An 18,037-nucleotide genomic window follows, 5' to 3' on the forward strand; every position below is an offset into this window, starting at 1 on the left:
AGGAAGGAAGGAAGGAAAAGGAAAGCAAAGGAAAAGAAGCAAGCTGGTCTCATTGTGCCAGTCTATAATCCCAACTACTCAAGAGGCTGAAGCAGGAAAATCTGGATATTTTAAGGCCAACCTGGCAACTTAGTGACACCCTGCCTCAAGATAAAAATAAGATCTTAAAGCCAGGCCAGGACTACAGGATAGTTCAATGATAACATGTTTTTCTAGCAAACAGGAGGCCCTGGGCCTTAGGCTCAATGGTTTCAATTTTACTGAAAATTCTGGGATGTGGGGGGACTTAAAGCATTGGTTTCCCACCCTCAAGAGGGTGACTGAGTGATAACGGCATGCCGTAAAATCACCCCATCCCTGGCCTCTGCACCCCTTGTACTAGGAAAGCCCCACAATGCAGCACTAAGGTGTTCGGTGTTCTTCTGGTCTAGGAAGAAGAGGGTGTCACAGAGCACAGAAGGCATGAGTCACAAGGCGGAACTCAGCCCAGGGCTGATGCAGGAAGAGGGACAGGCTCCCTCCCCGCCCCCACTTAAGGTTTTAAATCCTTTGATCACATGGGGGAAAGGCTACTTCCTCAGACCCAAGCTTGCATGGGTTGCCTGTGTGTCTTTAAAAGCCACCCTGTAACCACCAGGTGCTTTGAAATTAGCGAAGGCGAGCTCAAACCCTTGGATGGGCGGCTCTGGCCACGCTGCTTAATTGTTGTTTATTGTCCCTTAAAGATGGCTTCTTTGCTTTCAAGTCACTCAGCTGCTTGGATGTACAGATGGGAAACTTGGGTAGGTGGACACAGCCACACACAACCCGCTCCAAGGGCCCAGCTCCATCCTAGATAGGAAAGTTCTCCCTTGTCAAATGCCCTCTACTCAGGGACATTTGCCCATCAATCTCCCCTTTGCCTGCCTTAGTGGCCCACTCTGGAGTCCTGACTAACCTGTCTGCAGCACGCCCTGGACACAGAGCCCCCCCTCCCAAGTGATTGTAACACATGCTGAGGCTCTCTGGGCTTAGAAAGGACTTCATTTTTCTGACCCCTGTGGCATTGCTCTCTCCCCTATCAGGGGTGTGTGTACAATGTGGCACCCTCTAGGGTGACACCCACCTCCAGTATGACAAGCTTATTTGATCCTCTCTTGCTGCTGAGACACAGGCTCCTAGAGGGCAGGGACACTGTCTTGCAGCAGGTCATCCTTGTATTTAAAAACTCTTACATGTGGGGAATGAATGAATGAATGCATGGATGGATGGATGGATGGATGAATGAATGAATGGAAAACATGAAGCAAAGCTTTAAAGAGGACACAGCTCTCCTGTTAGCGTTCATACCATGTCCTGGGGAGCAGTGCTTTACAGCCAGAAGCAGATGGTGGGAGATTATTCTCAGAGGTCTAGGACCTTATAATTACCTGTGATGCTCAGACCAGCTGGGGTCAAAGGAAGGCAGCATGGAAGGGCCCCCGAACACCCCAGCTGTTTATGTAGTGCTGCGGGCACCTGAGGTGGGGCTCTGCAGGGGTGGAGGAGTGGCAGGGAGGATCCTAGGCATGTCCAGACAGTGGGGCAGCCGCCCTGCCCTTGTCCTGAAGGGTGCCACGGCATGTTAGAGATGCATTTGTGAGAATTCACTGTCATAGATCACAGGCTGTCACAGGAGGGGGCAGGCTAGACCTACATGAGGGGGCTTGGACCCTGGACCAGCAGATTTGGGTTTGTCTCCAAAGGCAGACGTGAATACATGATAAAACGAAGTAGCATCCACGGAGGTGTGCTGAATGCTGGGCCCTGTGTTAAACGGCTTTTCTGCTTGGAGACTCTGGCAATAAAAACCCTTCTCTGAGACTGTCACTTTAGAGGCCTCTGTCTGTCCCTTCTGTCTCCATCGTGGCTCCTTCTCAACGAGATGAGAAGTTTGGAGGGCCAAGGGGTCATGCATACCAAGAAAGGCATCTCTTCATCACAGCTACCCTTGCTTTGGATAACTGGGATGCCAACCTGTTTGAGAGACTGCCACTGTCCCACTAAGAACAGGGGGTATTGCTAGTGTGTCTGTCCCTGAGGTGTCTGGGTGCTGGGTGGGGCATCTGTGTAGCTCCAGGTTGAGCCTCGAATGAGAAGTGCTCACTAGCTATTTCGTCTGGCCGAGAACTAAGGGATCCTAAACTTTTCAACCCACACCCCTGTCAGGGCGCCCTTTGAGACAGAGCCTGCTATGCTGCTGGAATGGTCTCCCTGTCCATCACAGTAGCTGCCAACGAGAGTGTGGTGGTAAAACATAGATGTGGCTTCTTTAGGGCCCATGGAAATTTCCATCTCATTTCATCCTTTTTTAAAGTCTCGGTATCCACACACGGCTCTTCTCTGTGCCTCAGCTTCCTTTGCTACAGACTGAGGGATGGAACGGGGGTCAAAGACCCTAGCAATCGAACTGCGGAAACGTAATAAACTTTCTCTTCTTTCCAGAAAAAAAAAAAAAAAAAGGAGCTGCTATCATTAAAATAGGTTGGTTTTAGTCCTAGTGTTTGGACAGAGCAGTTCCAGATGATGGAAGCCCGTGTATCTGGGTAGGAGGGCAATATATCTACTTATAGCCTACTGCATTTGGGCGTAGGACCTATGGGCCCCAACTCAGGCTATTGCCCCAGGCCTTGCAACTTTAAGAACTGTTAACTGTTTTGCCAGTTCACACTGCAACCCTCTGAGTTGTTCTTTATCCCAGAGTCTCCAGTTAGGAAGGAAAGTAGCTTGCCAACATCAAAGACTCACCATTGGGATTAGGTCAGGATTCGAATTCGTGTCTGTTAACAATGGTGCCTCAGGCCCAGGAGCAGATGCTTACATAACCAAAGTTTCCGAGATCAGGCAGAAACCCAACACTCCATGTACAGATAGGGAAGTCAACCCAGTGGGGTCAAGAGTCTTTGCAAACTCACATAGAAAGTTCTGAATTCCACGCAGAAGCTGGTACTTCCTTGGCAGCAGATGGGCAAGCATCTGAGCTCTCTGCTTACCTCTGGAAGCTCCCTTTGGCACCAGGACTTCAGAGCGAGCCTGTGGGATTTTTTTTTTCCCCCTGAATTCTGGCTGATTTCTTTTCAACGCTCAGCAGGGTTTGGCTGCTAAAAGCAGCCGAGTCATGTTAGGTTCTGCTGTGTGTGGAAAATTAAAAGTTTATCCCTTAACCAGTCTGACCAGTTTCAGGCTGGAGCTAAAAGAGTGTCTGTAGACCAACTCCCTGTGGATCAAGGCCGGACATGCCTTGGGCGGGGAGGGGGCGGTACCCAGCGAGGCACAGGCACAAGATGAACTACCACAGTGCACCCAGCATGGAGCTACTTGGTTCGCAGACTTGGTTTCATTGGGCTCTTTAGCCAAACTGAAAAGCAGACACGTTCTTTGTCCCTGACCACTGAAAGTGGGGGGAAAGCTTATTAAGTCATGAGTTCACTTCTTGGGTGTCATGCACGGAACCAAATGGTCTCTGACATCCTGGAGAGACTAACCACAAAGAAGGACAAAGAAGCTTCCTGAATAGAATAATTACAGACCAGGACTGCTGCCTCACAGGCTCAGCAGATTCAGCAGAGTGGTTAGGGAAGGAGATGTTTGAGCTAAAACCTACAGGATGGGAAAGGGCCCCTAGCTCTGCCCTCTGTCCAAAATGTTCTTGCCTCTGGGAGAATCTCAATGTGAAGCCATGGGCCCAGGCTCTGCCTCTCTCTGTGTGTGACTTTCTCCCATACCACTTTTCATCTCTGGGCATCAGCTTCCTCTTCTAACAATCAAGGGATCGAAGTAGATGAATAATCTCTAAGGACCCCTTCAATCCAGCCACCATGAAGTGGTTAGCTTGCTCTCTTTCTCAGCATTTGCTGTCATTAAGATAGGTTGTTTAGGGGGTAGCAGGTTGGAGGGATGACTCTGTCTATAAAGTGCTTGGTATTCAGCCATGAGGACCTGGGTTCCATCCCTGGCATCCACATGAAATACAAGCATGGCATTGAGTACCTGTAACCTCGGCGCCAGAGAGGCAGAGACAAGCAGATCTCTAAAGCTGTCTGGCCAGCCAATATAGCTGATACCTGAATTCCAAGTAAAGGAAGAGACCCCGTCTCAAAAACAACAACAACGAAAAAAGTTGAATCCTCTCTTTCTTCTTAAGTGTTCAAGGACCACCAGCATGAATGACACAGTATCGGTCTAACTGTCCTCACTAGGCAGTTCGTGACTAACAGTTTGCTTCAGAGGAAACACACAGTCATTGATGTCCTTCGCCCCAGGAAAGCAACAGTACCAAAGACAGACATACAGGAAAAGCTAGCCACAAAGTACAAGACAGTGCCAGTTGTCATCTCTGTGTTTGAATTCAGAACCCACTTTGATGGTGGTAGGACAGCTGGCTTTGCGTGATCCATGAGTCTTTGGCTTATGCAAGGAAGAATGAGCCTAAACACAGACTTGCAAGACTTGGCCTTTACTAGAGGAAGACTTCCAGGAAACAGTGAAAGGAATGCAGAAACCGGATGAGGAAGACCAGGGGGAGGACAGCAAAGGCCAATGCTGGTGTTGGTGAAAAGCAAAACGAGTAAAAATTCTGCAGTGATTCCTTCTGCTGGGATGGTGCAGATTTCTAAGAAGACAAACTAAAAACTTGCATACAAAAAAAAAAGACAGAGAGTGACCGAGGAACACACCAAAGACCAACATCTAACCTCCGCACACAAGCACACATACACACACCAGACACATACACATGCTCCAAGAGAAGAAGCAGACTATTTTTAGTGTTAAAAATGATGTTGAAAAATTGGACAGAGAAGGAGACATCTGCCATAGTAATAATAATATACGACTATTCCCTCATTCGGCTTCACCTTCCAACCATGCAGTGACTTAGATCCAGAAAGCTCCAAAAACTGTTCAATGAAAGCCTCATCTCTAAAGAAATGTGGTTTTGGCTGGGCGGTGGTGGCGCACGCCTTTAATCCCAGCACTTGGGAGGCAGAGGCAGGCGGATTTCTGAGTTCGAGGCCAGCCTGGTCTACACAGTGAGTTCAGGACAGCCAGGGGCTATACAGAGAAACCCTGTCTCAAAAAAAACAAAAACAAACAAACAAACAAAAAAAGAAATGTGGTTTTGTTTTTGTTTTTGTTTTGAGACAGGGTTTCTCTGTGTAAGTTTGGCTGACCTGGAACTTACTCTGTAGACCAGGTTGGTCTCGAACTCACAGAGATCCGCCTGCCTCTGCCTCCCCACTGTTGGACCGCCAGAGTGTTGGAATCAAATGCACCCCCACTGCCTGGCTAAAGAAAGTCTTAGGTGTAAGATTGCATGCTGTTCTGATTCACAGTCCAAGACCTCAGACTTACTCAGAACCTGACCTTTGTTTTTTTGTACAATGTATCCATTCTCTATACCCTGCTCTCCTCTTAGTCATTCTGCAGCTGGCTCAGGTATCAGATCAATGAGATGCTGTCGATTACAACACTTAACACAAAGTATTCAGTGTTATCTGAGTTTCAGGGCATCACCGAGGGCTTGGAATGAATCCTCTGAGAGTCAGTGCTATAGCACAGACCTGCTGTGTGGCTGCAAAGATGTCATCATCCACCAAAGTGTTTGACCAGGTCCTACTGCAAACCATTTGGTGGGTGATGTCATTTCATCCTTACAATCTGCCAAAGACCTGCATATTATTGTCCTCACTATACAAAGAAGGAAAGTGAACCACAGAGAAGCTAACTTCTTGCCCCAAATCTCATGCTTAAGTATATGGGAAATAAGGGAGTCTCCACTATCTGCTCTGATGTTTATATCTGTGCAATCTCTCACACTCTCGTCCCAGTGTACTTTATGAGCATATGTGGTTGAGCTCAGACCCTGTCTACAATTTGTTCAGAGGCTTTCTCTCACTGTTACATCCTAAGTACGTGTGTTACTATAGACTCCGCAAGCATCCAGTGAATGATGGAAGCAACTGTTTACAAGGGAACCGCCCAGCATTTAAATAGGGAAAACTTACTCTTTGGAGCATATTATTGCTCTCTCAGAGAGATAAAGAGCCTAGGTAGGTTCTGACTGTACCTCCCACCAGCTGCATGGCCTTGGGAGAGTCTGGTCCTGTTGCTGGTCCCCATTACTGTGTGATGGTTGTGTTTTTAATTTTATTTATTTAATGTGTATAGGTGCTTTACATTTTTGTCTGTTTACTTCTATGTGCAGTGCCTCTTAAAGACCAGAAGAGGCATTAGATTCCCTGGGACTGGAATTAACAAGACCTTTGTGAGCCATCTTGTGGTGCTAGGTTTCAAACCCAGATCCTCTGGAAAAGCTGGGCCATCTCCAGCCTCCAGCCTTATTATTTCTAACTGAAAGTAACAGAAGTGAAATAGCTGCTTCCTGTGGTTACTGAGAGGCCAAGCAAGGTGATACAGTTTGAAACCCTGTTCAAGTGGATATGGTAAAGCAAGGGTTTGTGGGAATAACCTTTTCTTTTTGTTGTTGTTTTTTATTCTTTTCAGGATGCAGAAGTGGGCTCAAATTTAGTCAAGGTGTCATCTACAACAGCAACAGCCCTGAAGGAGAAAGATGGCCATGTCTACTGCCAGCCTGAGGTCCTCTACGAAGGTAGGATGCATCCTTTCTCACAGAGTGTTCCAAAGCCCCTCTCAGTGACAGCTCCCTTCCACACAGGGACAGGGAAAAGCAAGGAAGGTTCTTGGAACCCCAGGAAAAGAATTTGGAGATCTTTTTTGTTTTGTTTTTTTGTTTGTTTGTTTGTTTGTTTTTTGAGACAGGGTTTCTCTGTGTAGCCCTGGCTGTCCTGGAACTCACTCTGTAGACCAGGCTAGCCTTGAACTCTCGAACTCAGAGATCTGCCTGCCTCTGCCTCCCAAGTGCTGGAATTAAAGGCGTGTGCCACCACTGCCCGGCTGAGATCTTTTTAAAATAGCTTCCAACATTTCTGGTCCTTGGATAGATGACATTCACGGTTGATGTATGCAGATGGGTGTGATGTATTAAACAGGAATTATAGTCTCCTGTGTCTCCCTCTGCATTGTCACAGTTCCTACAAAGTGGGCGTTCTTGGACCACTGGGCTTGAGAGATGATGAGATATACATATACATATACATATACATATACATATACATATACATATACATATACATACACTGTGTCAAGCCACAAGACAGGAGCCACACCCATGGGCCCATGTTCCTCAGCCATGATGACATGTGGGGCAGGTCTCCTTTGTGGTAAGGGCAGTGCTGGCACTGGAGGATGCTCAGAAACATCCCTAGATTCCAAATAGCCCTCACCCTACACCGGAGCCAGCCAAAAGCTCTCTGGGAGGTGCCGCTATCCCACGGGGGCTGAGTTTCTGTGCTCAGTGTATCCTAGGGCATGGCACAAAGCCCTATGTAGACAAACCTGTATTTCATACTTCTATGTGTACAGTGAAGCTGAGGTGTAGTGGTGCATGCCGGTAATGCCAGCATCAGGAGGCTGAGGCAGGAGGATTGCTGTGAGTACCAGGCTAGCCTGAGCCACATACTCTGTCTCAAATAAACAAACCAAATTGTATGCCTGTAATCTCAACTCTTGGGACATGGGGGTGGGGTAAATCATCTTCAGCTACAGAGTAGCCAGCATGGGCTCTAAGAGATCTTATCTTGAAACAAACAAACAAACAAAAAAAAAAAAAACCAAGAACACTGACCAGGCAAAGGATAATAGAAGTAATGAAAGTTACAGTGCTCACCCTAGCATTGCTTCTAAACTTTCTGTTTGTGACACAATGGACACACTCTATAATCGCCCTGTTTACACTTAACCTTACCATATAAACATGTCCGGTGATATGAAAATCCTTTGTCAACATCCTTTTTTATAAAGATTATGATAGGATTCACCGAACTTATTTACTTAAATAAGGGTCTCATTCTGTAGCCCAGGCTGGCTTTGAACTTCTGGCGATCCTGTTGCTTCAGTATCTCCTAGTGCTTGCATAGTGACTGCCCCATCTCAGGTACCAGATTTATTTTATATTGTGCACTGACACTCATCTCGGTGGCCTATGAAGTCTTTTTTCATGCCCATGTGTGCTTACACACACTCAAACACAGCATTTTTAGACAGCCTTCTTAAAAATTGCAGCAGCCTCTGATTTAAATCTGTAATTCTCTGATTTCTATCATGGGTAATTACAGGTACTTAAGCATTTAAAGTCCTCTGGTCTATATGGCACCTCACTCCTGAACCTTCTGCCAGGGACAGCATCATTATCAGAGGTCCCTCCCTACCTGTGACCACCTTTGATGTAATCTGGGTCTGAATCAAGGTTACGGTGGTACTTGGGAACTGTTGCTATGGAACGATGTCCAATTTGGCATGAAGAGGGAAGTTCCCCCACACCAATGGTGGGATTTCATTAGTGTTCCGTCCTCTCAAGGCCTAGAGCTCCCTCGGATAAATTATGCTCACAACGGGAAGCCCTATCGCTACATCTTTGCAGCTGAAGTACAGTGGAGTCCAGTCCCAACCAAGGTACGGATCCCTGCATCCTGGGAGTCCCTGTGCATGCAGACTGGCTTTCTCTAGACCCAACTTAATGTCTGCAAAGCAGACTCCTCAGGGCTTAAGACTGGGAAAGGGGATGCAGGAGATGAGTCAGTCGGGATAATCCTGAAGAGTTCTGTTCCCATGTGCACTTAGGGAGCCTTGGCTATGTGACTGTGTTGTGGGGCTCTGAGGTTGAAACAATCAGCTGGGAGTGCTGTCTGAAGTCACCACCTCGCCTCCTCCAGCAGGCTGGTGTCACAGAAACTTGGAGAATTAGTTTTGTTATTATTATTATTTTTTTTTTTTGGTTTTTCGAGACAGGGTTTCTCTGTGTAGCCCTGGCTGTCCTGGAACTCACAGGGTAGTCCAGGCTGGCCTCGAACTCAGAAATCCGCCTGCCTCTGCCTCCCAAGTGCTGGGATTAAAGGCGTGCGCCACCACAGCCCGGCTAGTTTTGTTATTTTTAAGTAACTATTTGTCCACATTTAATATAGTCCAGTGCTGTCCAAAGTGCTGGCCAGACACTATTTTTCTTTCAGAGCAACATTTTTATGTACATTTAAAAATGCAGAGCTGACGAGATAGCTCAGGTGGTACAGGGATGTGCTGTCAAGCTCGGCTACCTGAGTTTGAGGCCAGGAACCCACATGGTAGAGGGAGAGAACCAATTCCTGCCCTCTGGCTGCCACATGCAAGCTGTGACATGATGCAGTGATGTGTGACCCCACCTGCACACGCTGTAAAGATGCAGAGAGTGAAATAAAATGATAAATTTAAAATAATTCCTAAATGCAAAATATTTAAAGCAAAAGTTAAGGTGTACACACACACACACACACACACACACAGAGAGAGAGAGAGAGAGAGAGAGAGAGAGAGAGAGAGAGAGAGAGAAGCACAAACATGCCCCAAGCCACTCCCATTACAAGAACAGGCCCACGAGACCTCATGGGAATTTCCCTCTTTTATTCATTGTTTTTGCTTTGTTTTGTGTTTAGGATGCTGGGACTCAAACCACAACCTCATGTGCTCTGGGCAGGGGCTCTATCACCCAGCTCTAGTCTTAGTCCAGAGGTTTTACTTTTAAAGCAACGAAAGAATTGTATCATATTTTAATTGGTGGCATTAAACACCTTAATTATATAGTGTAAAACATTGTGAGATAGCGCCAAATACCGGAAAACTTCAGGACTCTGGGGTCCTCGCTTTCTGTAAGTCAGGAGACCTGTGTTGACATTGAGGGGAGATTAAGTTTGGCTTTTCCCTTCTTGGGGCTGTGCTGCCTGGGACAGATGTCACTTGGAGGTGATGTCCCAAGTGTAGGTGTGAGGGCTGAATGTCCCCTTGGTGGCCTTCATGCCCTCCTGCTTCTAGGGAGTCAGCGTGCTTGCGGATACAAGATGCCATCTTTCTCTTCTCTGCATATACAGATACTGAAATATGACATTCTCACGAAGTCTTCCCTAAAGTGGTGTGAGGAGAACTGCTGGCCGGCAGAACCTCTGTTTGTCCCCACGCCAGGTGCGAAGGATGAAGATGATGGTAAGAGTGGGGAAAGGAGCCCATGTGACCAAGAGAGGCACCGCCCAGGGACATCCCACAGTGGGTTGTCTGATAAGTCTAGCTGTGTCTGTGGCAAAATCACCTAATTAAGAACTTCCCGAGACCACACTTGCTTCTGATGTTGAGTGTAAGGTTGAGGGCTCCTACCACCAGGTTCTGTAATCCAATAGGGTCCCCAGAGTTCCCCCACCATCCTTTCCCAGTGGATTTGCCTCTAGTGTTCATTTCTGACAGCCAAGCATTTCCAGACATGGAAGTTCACCTGAGCCTCTGTATCCAGAGATTTTACTGTGGCTCACTCACTCGTCAGTACAGGTTCTTTGAGTGGATGACCTTTACAGTTCAGCCCCTTGCAGGCCAAGCAGAGACCATGTGGTCCAAGGTCCCATCATAAATAACATTGTTAGCTGAGCGTGGCATGTATGCCTGAGATCTCAGCATTTGGGAGGCAGACAGAAGAGAATCAGGGGCCTCTGGTCATTCTCAGACACACAGAGAATTTGAACTACTAAGACCCTGTCTCAAAAACAACAGCAACAAGATAGATAGGTACATAGATAGATAGATGGATGGATGAATGGATGGATGGATAGATGGATGGATGGATGGGTGGGTGATGGATAAATGAAGATGTTAGAATACACTACCTGACATATCCCCACAGCTTCTGAAAACATTCTCATAGGTAAGACTGAACAAAGGCCAGACCTTCTTTGGGCACGGTATAAATTCTCTATTATACAAAGTCCATATCCTTTCCACTGAGTCTCTCTCTGTCTCTCTCTCTGTCTCTGTCTCTCTCTCTGTCTCTGTCTCTCTCTCTGTCTCTGTCTCTCTGTCTCTCTCTGTCTCTGTCTCTCTCTGTCTCTCTCTCTGTCTCTCTGTCTCTCTCTGTCTGTGTCTCTCTCTGTGTCTCTGTCTCTCTCTGTGTCTCTGTCTCTCTCTGTCTCTCTCTCTCTGTCTCTCTCTCTGTCTCTCTGTCTCTCTCTGTCTGTGTCTCTCTCTGTGTCTCTGTCTCTCTGTCTCTCTGTCTCTCTGTCTCTGTCTCTGTCTCTGTCTCTCTCTCTCTCTCTAATTACGTGCAGCTTTAATTTTAGAATTTTTTGCAAAGGCTGGACCCAGATCTCAAATGACTTCGCTTACAATCCTGTAAAGTTTTCACAGTACCCGAGAAATGTAGGTTTCCACTTTAGCCAAATTGTCTTCCCCCCTTTTGCTTCAAAAATGCCCTGCCCACAGCCCTGAGGATACCAGGGAAGGTAATAAGCTATGGGTAAGGACACCGCCCAGCCAAGCCAGGGATAGGGCTGCCCACACCTGCAGGGGAGGGCAGGCTGGCCCACTGAGACTGCCAGCTTCTTCCCTCAGGTGGGAGGGAGTGGTTTTCCACCTGGCCTTGGCTTCCTTCTGATTGTGACCTGGCACACAGGCAGGGGGATCCCATGTCACTGTCATCTATCTTTAAGGCAAGGGACTGTTCACATCCACTCCTACTGAGGCCAGCCCCTTGCTTGGCTGGGCAGCTGCTTCTCACGCCTTCTCTCCATGGGCGTGGAGTGACATTGTCCTCATTTCATCCAGGGGAGGCTCAGAGTGAGGCAAATTGACCAAAGTCACGAGCTCCATATGCAGAGGTTGGATTTGAATCCAGGCCAATCTGATATCACCCGTGTTCAGTCAGCTACCACAACCCCAATCCTCTTTTTGGGGGTGGGGGTGGGGGTCATCCTGGGAACTTAGTAAAAGTTTCCTTACTCTGCTGGACCTTGAAAGTGAGCACAGAGGATAAAGGACATCCCGATTTACGGGCAAAAGTTGGGAATTACCAGCATAACCAGGAGATGGGTTGGATTCCTTCCAGCACCACTGCAAGCCATGTGGTTGGAATCCTAGCATCTGAGGGGTGGATGTAGGCAGATATGAGTTTAAGGCCAGCCTGGGCTACGTTGCAAGACCTGTCTCAAAACAAAACAAATATATCAATGCTTTTGCAATTCAGGAAGTCCCTGCTCTACTGAGTAGCACGACTTAGCCCACGTGTCCTCCCTGAACTGGCTCGCTCTCTCCATCCTCGGAGGTTTGGAGCAGTAGGAAAGGAGCCACTCTTCAAAACACATGAAAATGAACCAAGTGCTCCCAGAATCCACTCTGCAGATCATCCCAGCACCCATGAGCTCAGGGGTTGGTGGGAATTAGCATCACAACAGAGATGAGGAGATGAAGATTCATCGAGGCAGAGCGACTCTCCCGGAAGTAGGTTTTCCTACTGATTCCAGATCTGCTTTTTCTTCTGCTAACACAGAATATCATAGATTTTCTTCCCTCCTGTTTAGATCAAGGATGAGTTAAAAAGACGACAGGGAGACACCTCTGAGAAATGCCCTCTCCAGGTAGAGGGTACACAAGGCTTTGCTTTGAGCAGTTAGGTATCTCTTAGGGCTGGAGATGGAGCCCATGAGGAAAGCAGCCGTCTAGCCTGCATGAAGGCCCTGGATTACACTCTCAGCATTGCAAATGGAAATAAACTGGTTTTTTTGTTTGTTTGTTTGTTTTTGTCTTCTTATAGGAGTCATCTTATCAGCCATAATCTCTACGGATACCCAAAAGCTGCCCTTTTTACTTATTCTGGATGCCAAAAGTTTTACGGAATTGGCTCGAGCCTCTGTTGATGCGGACATGCACCTGGACCTCCATGGCTTATTCATCCCAGATGCAGACTGGAATACAGTGAAGCAGACTCCGGCCGAAATGCAAGAGGATGAAAACTCAGATCATCCCACAGGTCTGACAGCACCAGGACTGGGCCACAATGAAAATGACTTCCCGGCAGGTCATGGTGGCGCAAGCCTTTAATCCTAGCACTCAAGGTAGAGGCAAGCAGATCTCTGAGTTCAAGGACAGCCTGGTCTACAATACAAGTTCCAGGACAGGCATGGCTACACAGAGAAATAAAGACTTAGATGGTCAGACCTGGGGACAGTAATTGTGGTTGTTGACACTGTTGATGTGGACAGCATCTAGGGTCTCTTAAGAAACAAACTTCTGGGCCTGCCTGTGAGAGAGTTTCTTTATTGTGTTAACTGGGCAAGGAAGATCCAACCTGAACGTTGGCAGCACCATCGCATCCCTTGAACAGAGGTCAGGACTGAATAGAAAGAAAATAAGCCTGTAGCCAGACTTTTGCTACTTTGTGGCTTCTTTCCTTCCACCCTTCTCCACCCCTCTTCTTCCACTCTTTCAACCCCCTAACACCAGGGAGAAGAGAAAAAAAGGATAGAGGGGAAAGGGGGCGATGATATCTTTAGACTACTTCCTGCTGATTAGAGGTACTGGTTAGAGGCATTGAGTTCCTTGGGACAAGTTTGATCTTTGCCTTCAGGGTATCTAATTTCCTCTTTTCATCTCTTCTCACGTGACTACATGACAAACAGCAACCAACAGCAGTCAACAAACAACAACAAACAAACACCAACAAGCAACAGCACTCAACAACCAACAAACACCACCAAACAGCCATCAGCAACTGACAACCACCACAACCAACAACCAATAACAACCAACAACCAACAGTCGCCACAACCAACAACCAATAACAACCAACAACCAACAGCAACAACAATCAACAGCCACCAACAATCAGCAATAATCAACAACCAACAGCAAACAACAGCCAACAAACAACAACCCACCTCTGGGCCCCTACATCCTCTGAAAAGTCCCCAGAATTCCAAAGGTCACACACTGGCAGAAATGATCTGCAACAGCAAAACCATGCCCCTGCTAAAGCACGAGGCAAATCATAGTCACCTGCTTTAAGGCAACCCCATTGCTCTACACTTCGAATTAAAAATAAAACATATTCCCATAATATTTCTGTGTCTTTTTAAGAAACTAAAGTTCTCACTGCAAAACCCACTTGAGCACCAACATTCATTCCTCTCAGCTTCCTGACTGTGGATGTAACCAACTGTCTCACGCTCCTGACATCATGCCTTCTCCATCATGATAGACTGTACCCTGGTCCTGAGACTCAAAATAAACCCACCCTCCATTAAGTAGCTTTGTCAGTTATCGTGTCCCGGCAACCGGAAAAGTCAGCAAGCTTGCACTTTTGTGTTATTGGAGATGGCCATCCTGCTGTCATACTATGTGCAAATATCGCAGTAAACCAGAGAGACAGCTCTAGTTCCATTTCCTTAGAATCCTTGTTGAAACAGCAAGCATTTACCAGTCAATTCTAGTATATTTAAGAAAGCCCTTTCTTTTCTTAGAAAGGCCTTGAGGAACCGGGAAGGTGCATCAGTTGGTGAGATAATCCATACCCCTTCCCATAGCTATTCACAGAAAAGCTGGACTTGGCATTATGTGTCTAGATCCCAGGTTCTCATGAGGCAGAGGTAGAGGCAGAGGCAGGAGGGTCTCTGGGGCTTGATGGCCAGAAAGTCTAACTAATGGGCTTATTCAGCAGTGACGGACCCTGTCTCAGAATATAAGGTGGAGCAGCATGGAGGGAAATACCCCATGTCTACTTCTGGTCTGCACATATATATATATGCACATGTGCTCAAGTGCACACACATACAGGTAAATACACTTGAAAAAGACCTTGGATGTGAATCAAGAATCATATTAACCCAGGCAGTGGTGGCGAACGCCTTTAATCCCAGCACGTGGGAGGCAGAGGCAGGCAGATTTCTGAGTTCAAGGCCAGCCTGGTCTACAGAGTAAGTTCCAGGACAGCCAGGCCTACCCAGAGAAACCCTGTTTCGAAAAACAAAACAAAACAAAACAAAACAAAACAAAAGAATCATATTAACCATGTTATCATTGTTCTTGGAACAAGAAGCCAAGAACACAAGAAAAGGTGAGGGAACATCCCGGCTCCTTCCTCCATCTGCTCCCTCCTTTCTAATGGACCAAATTGTGGGTGTGGCCTTCTGGCTTTCCCAGGCATTCCCTGTTCGTAAGTCGTGTGACCAGAAGGGCATGGCACTCTGTGGTCATTCCACGCAAGAGGTAGCAGAATATAAAAGAAGAAGAAAAAAAGCTTGAAAGTCTGTTGAGAGCTTTTTTTGGTTTTTATGTGGCTGCCTCTTCCAGTTCTTTGGAGCCTATAAAGTGGGGCTGCAGAGTTACACCCTCCCTGGCCTATAAGAAGTCCAATTGTAGGCTGGAGAGATGGCTCAGTGGCTAAGAGTGTCAACTGCTTTTCCAGAGGTCCTGAGTTCAATTCCCAGCAACCACATGGTGACTCAGAATCATCTGTAATGGGATCTGATGCCCTCTTGTGTGTCTGAAGACAGTTCCAGTGTATAAAATAAATAAATAAATAAATAAATAAATAAATAAATAAATAAATAAATCTTTGCAGGGCAGTGGTGGCACACGCCTTTAATCCCAGCACTTGGGAGGCAGAGGCAGGCGGATTTCTGAATTTGAGGCCAGCCTGGTCTACAGAGTGAGTTCCAGGACAGCCACAGCTACACAGAGAAACCCTGTCTCAAACCCCCCGCCCCCCCCAAAAAAAGAAGAAGTCTGATTGTATGATCAGTGACTGGAGGTTTATAATGGAACCCCTCTCTGCAGGAAGGGGTCACTGAACTGGCATTGACCTGATGAGCCATGGCAGAAGGGCCAGGGTTCTGGGTGGAAGACCAAGTCCAGGCTAGCCTGAAAACCAGTGTGACCCACATCAGCATCTGAAGGGAAAGGGAGTGTCCTGAGCTATTTGCACTTCAAGGTAGATCAGGAATATGGAGCAGAGTGGAAGGAAAGCCCCAAGCTAGACAATAGCTCGGATGGAGGAGCTTGATCGCTCCATCCTACCTGTCTGCTGGGAGCCCAGTGGTCATTGGAGCCTCACTGTTGGAGTCTAGTGGGTACCCAAAGCACAAGTTCCCACAGGTTAAATTCATACATGTGCATGCATGTGCATGAGTGTGTGAGTAGCTCTGGTGTTATCACCCATATAAAACTGGTACCTACCTTTGTTCACCATGAGTGCTACATGGTCCATCCATCATAAAACCAGTACCTTCCTTTGCTCACCATCATAGTCAAGTACTACATGGTCCGTCAGCACAAAGATCCTCTCGAGACTGGCCCTCCAACCTCTTGTCCCTACACCCTGGCAATGACCACCTATAGAATTTTGTCATTTCAGAAATGTTAGCCAGAGACCGGTATCCTGGCCCACACCTGTAATCCTAGCATTTGGGAAGCTGAAGCAGGAGAATTGTCATGAGTTTGAGGCCATCCTAGACTAGAGTAAGACCTTATTTGAGACAGTGACAGGTAGAAGAAGAGGAAGAAGAGAAGGAGGAGGAAGAAGAGGAGGAGGTGGAGGAGGAAGAGGAGGAAGGAGAAAAGGAGGAGGAGGAAGAGGAGGAGGAGGAGGAGAAGGAAGGAAGATCCTGTAAATGAATCACGCTGCGTTAACTCTTTTAAGGTTGGCTCTGTGGAGACCCCTCAGGCTACAGCATACGTTCACTGCTCTGTTCCTAACACCTCAATACCACCTGGTGTGATGGAGATACTCAGTAAGTATTTGCTAAATGAATGCATGAGTACAGTGAGTTTATAGTTCCCCTAGCAAACATCCAACTCCACAGCTTCCTAAGAGATAAGCATTTCCCTAAAGAGTGGCTGGGAGCTGGGGAAGACACACCACACACACACACACACACACACACACACACACACACACACACCCCTAGCATCCTAGGTCAACACACACAGTTATCCGCTGACTTTCCTCTCCTGTAAGTCCCTGATCTCTCCTGCCACTCACATCCCAGTGTGTCTCACCAGCCCCTTCTCTTTTCCTAACCGTGTCCATCTCACTCTGAGTTTACAGTCGTCATGCATGGGACAGGTGGTGGCATGCACCACCTGGAGACCCCTGGAGCCCTTCCCCACCATCTATGTCCCTTGGGAATCTCAGCCCTTCAGGCCTGGAAAGTTGGAAATGTCAGCTACTACAGTGACCTAAAGGAGACTCGATCAGAGCCTGGGTTTAGGTGGCAGGATCGGAAGGGAGGTGACAGATGTGACAGTCGCTCACCCACTCCTGCTCCTGCTTTAAATGTTTGAGGGTAGTGAGGAATGTGAGGCGGTTGCATCCCCACCCCCATGCTCTCAGTTGCCAAACAGCGGCCAGACCTAATCTCAAGAAAGGGCCCAGTTCTGCAGGGAGAAAAACAACGTTGGTTTGTTGACCTTATTTAAGATGACAGCTGGAATACCATACTGGTGAGGGAGGCTGGCACACCAGATCCTGTTCTCTCGGTTTCAAAAAACCTCCGAAGATTGACAACAGGATATCTGATTTGTCTGGGTCCAGAGTTCTGTAATCCTGTTATATTTCGTACATGCACAGGCCAGGTCTCTTAGCTGAGAGCTCCCTCCGTGCATCCTTCTTTCTTCAAAGGACCCCCAAAAAATCCCCCTTCTCCTCCGGGACTTCCTGGTTGTGAAGTGTGTGGGTGGGCAAGATGAACAACCAGGAAGTTTGGGGAGAGAAGTCTCTCTGAGTTTGTTTACGGCTTTCATCAAGAGCTACTTCCTGGAGCGTTCTAAGTCCCGAGTGTCAGGTGCAGGAAAGGCTTGCAGGTGTTTGTTGTGTCTACCACACGTTTCCCTAGTGTGAGCCCAGAGCTGGGACAAGCTGGATGTGTCACCCCTGGGTGAATCAACTCGGGAGAAACCTTCATGCCTTTGAGCCACGTGCGCAGTATTGATTCATACTTGGTTTCTCCGAACCAAAGTTACTGGTGCAGGGCTCACAGCTTTGAACAGACTGCTGGTCCAGGTTAAGTCAAAACCCCTTGGACCCCTTCTTACACTATCTAAAGATCTCTTGGGTTGCTTTTAAATGTCCAGAATCTTTCCTGTGGCAGACTAGGACACA

The 18,037-nt window shown here is 47.4% G+C and overlaps 1 protein-coding gene and 1 pseudogene across 2 annotated transcripts in view; both read left to right on the forward strand.

Moving 5' to 3' along the window:
• Bco1 (beta-carotene oxygenase 1) overlaps window positions 1–13,368 on the forward strand; it is a 39,544-nt gene extending 26,176 nt beyond the window's left edge. For both annotated transcript variants that reach the window (XM_028753098.1, XM_028753106.1), the window contains exons 8-11: window positions 6,523–6,628; window positions 8,456–8,550; window positions 9,996–10,107; window positions 12,695–13,368. In XM_028753098.1, the coding sequence (XP_028608931.1) occupies window positions 6,523–6,628; window positions 8,456–8,550; window positions 9,996–10,107; window positions 12,695–12,981 (600 nt within the window). In that variant the 3' untranslated portion in view covers window positions 12,982–13,368. The remainder of the gene's footprint in view (window positions 1–6,522; window positions 6,629–8,455; window positions 8,551–9,995; window positions 10,108–12,694) is intronic.
• Window positions 3,916–4,589, forward strand: LOC114608404 (annotated as a pseudogene).
• Window positions 13,369–18,037: the final 4,669 nt, after the last annotated feature.

Source organism: Grammomys surdaster, unplaced genomic scaffold (genome assembly GCF_004785775.1).
Source record: "Grammomys surdaster isolate TR1022 unplaced genomic scaffold, NIH_TR_1.0 128, whole genome shotgun sequence".
NCBI classification, from domain to species: Eukaryota; Metazoa; Chordata; class Mammalia; order Rodentia; family Muridae; genus Grammomys; species Grammomys surdaster.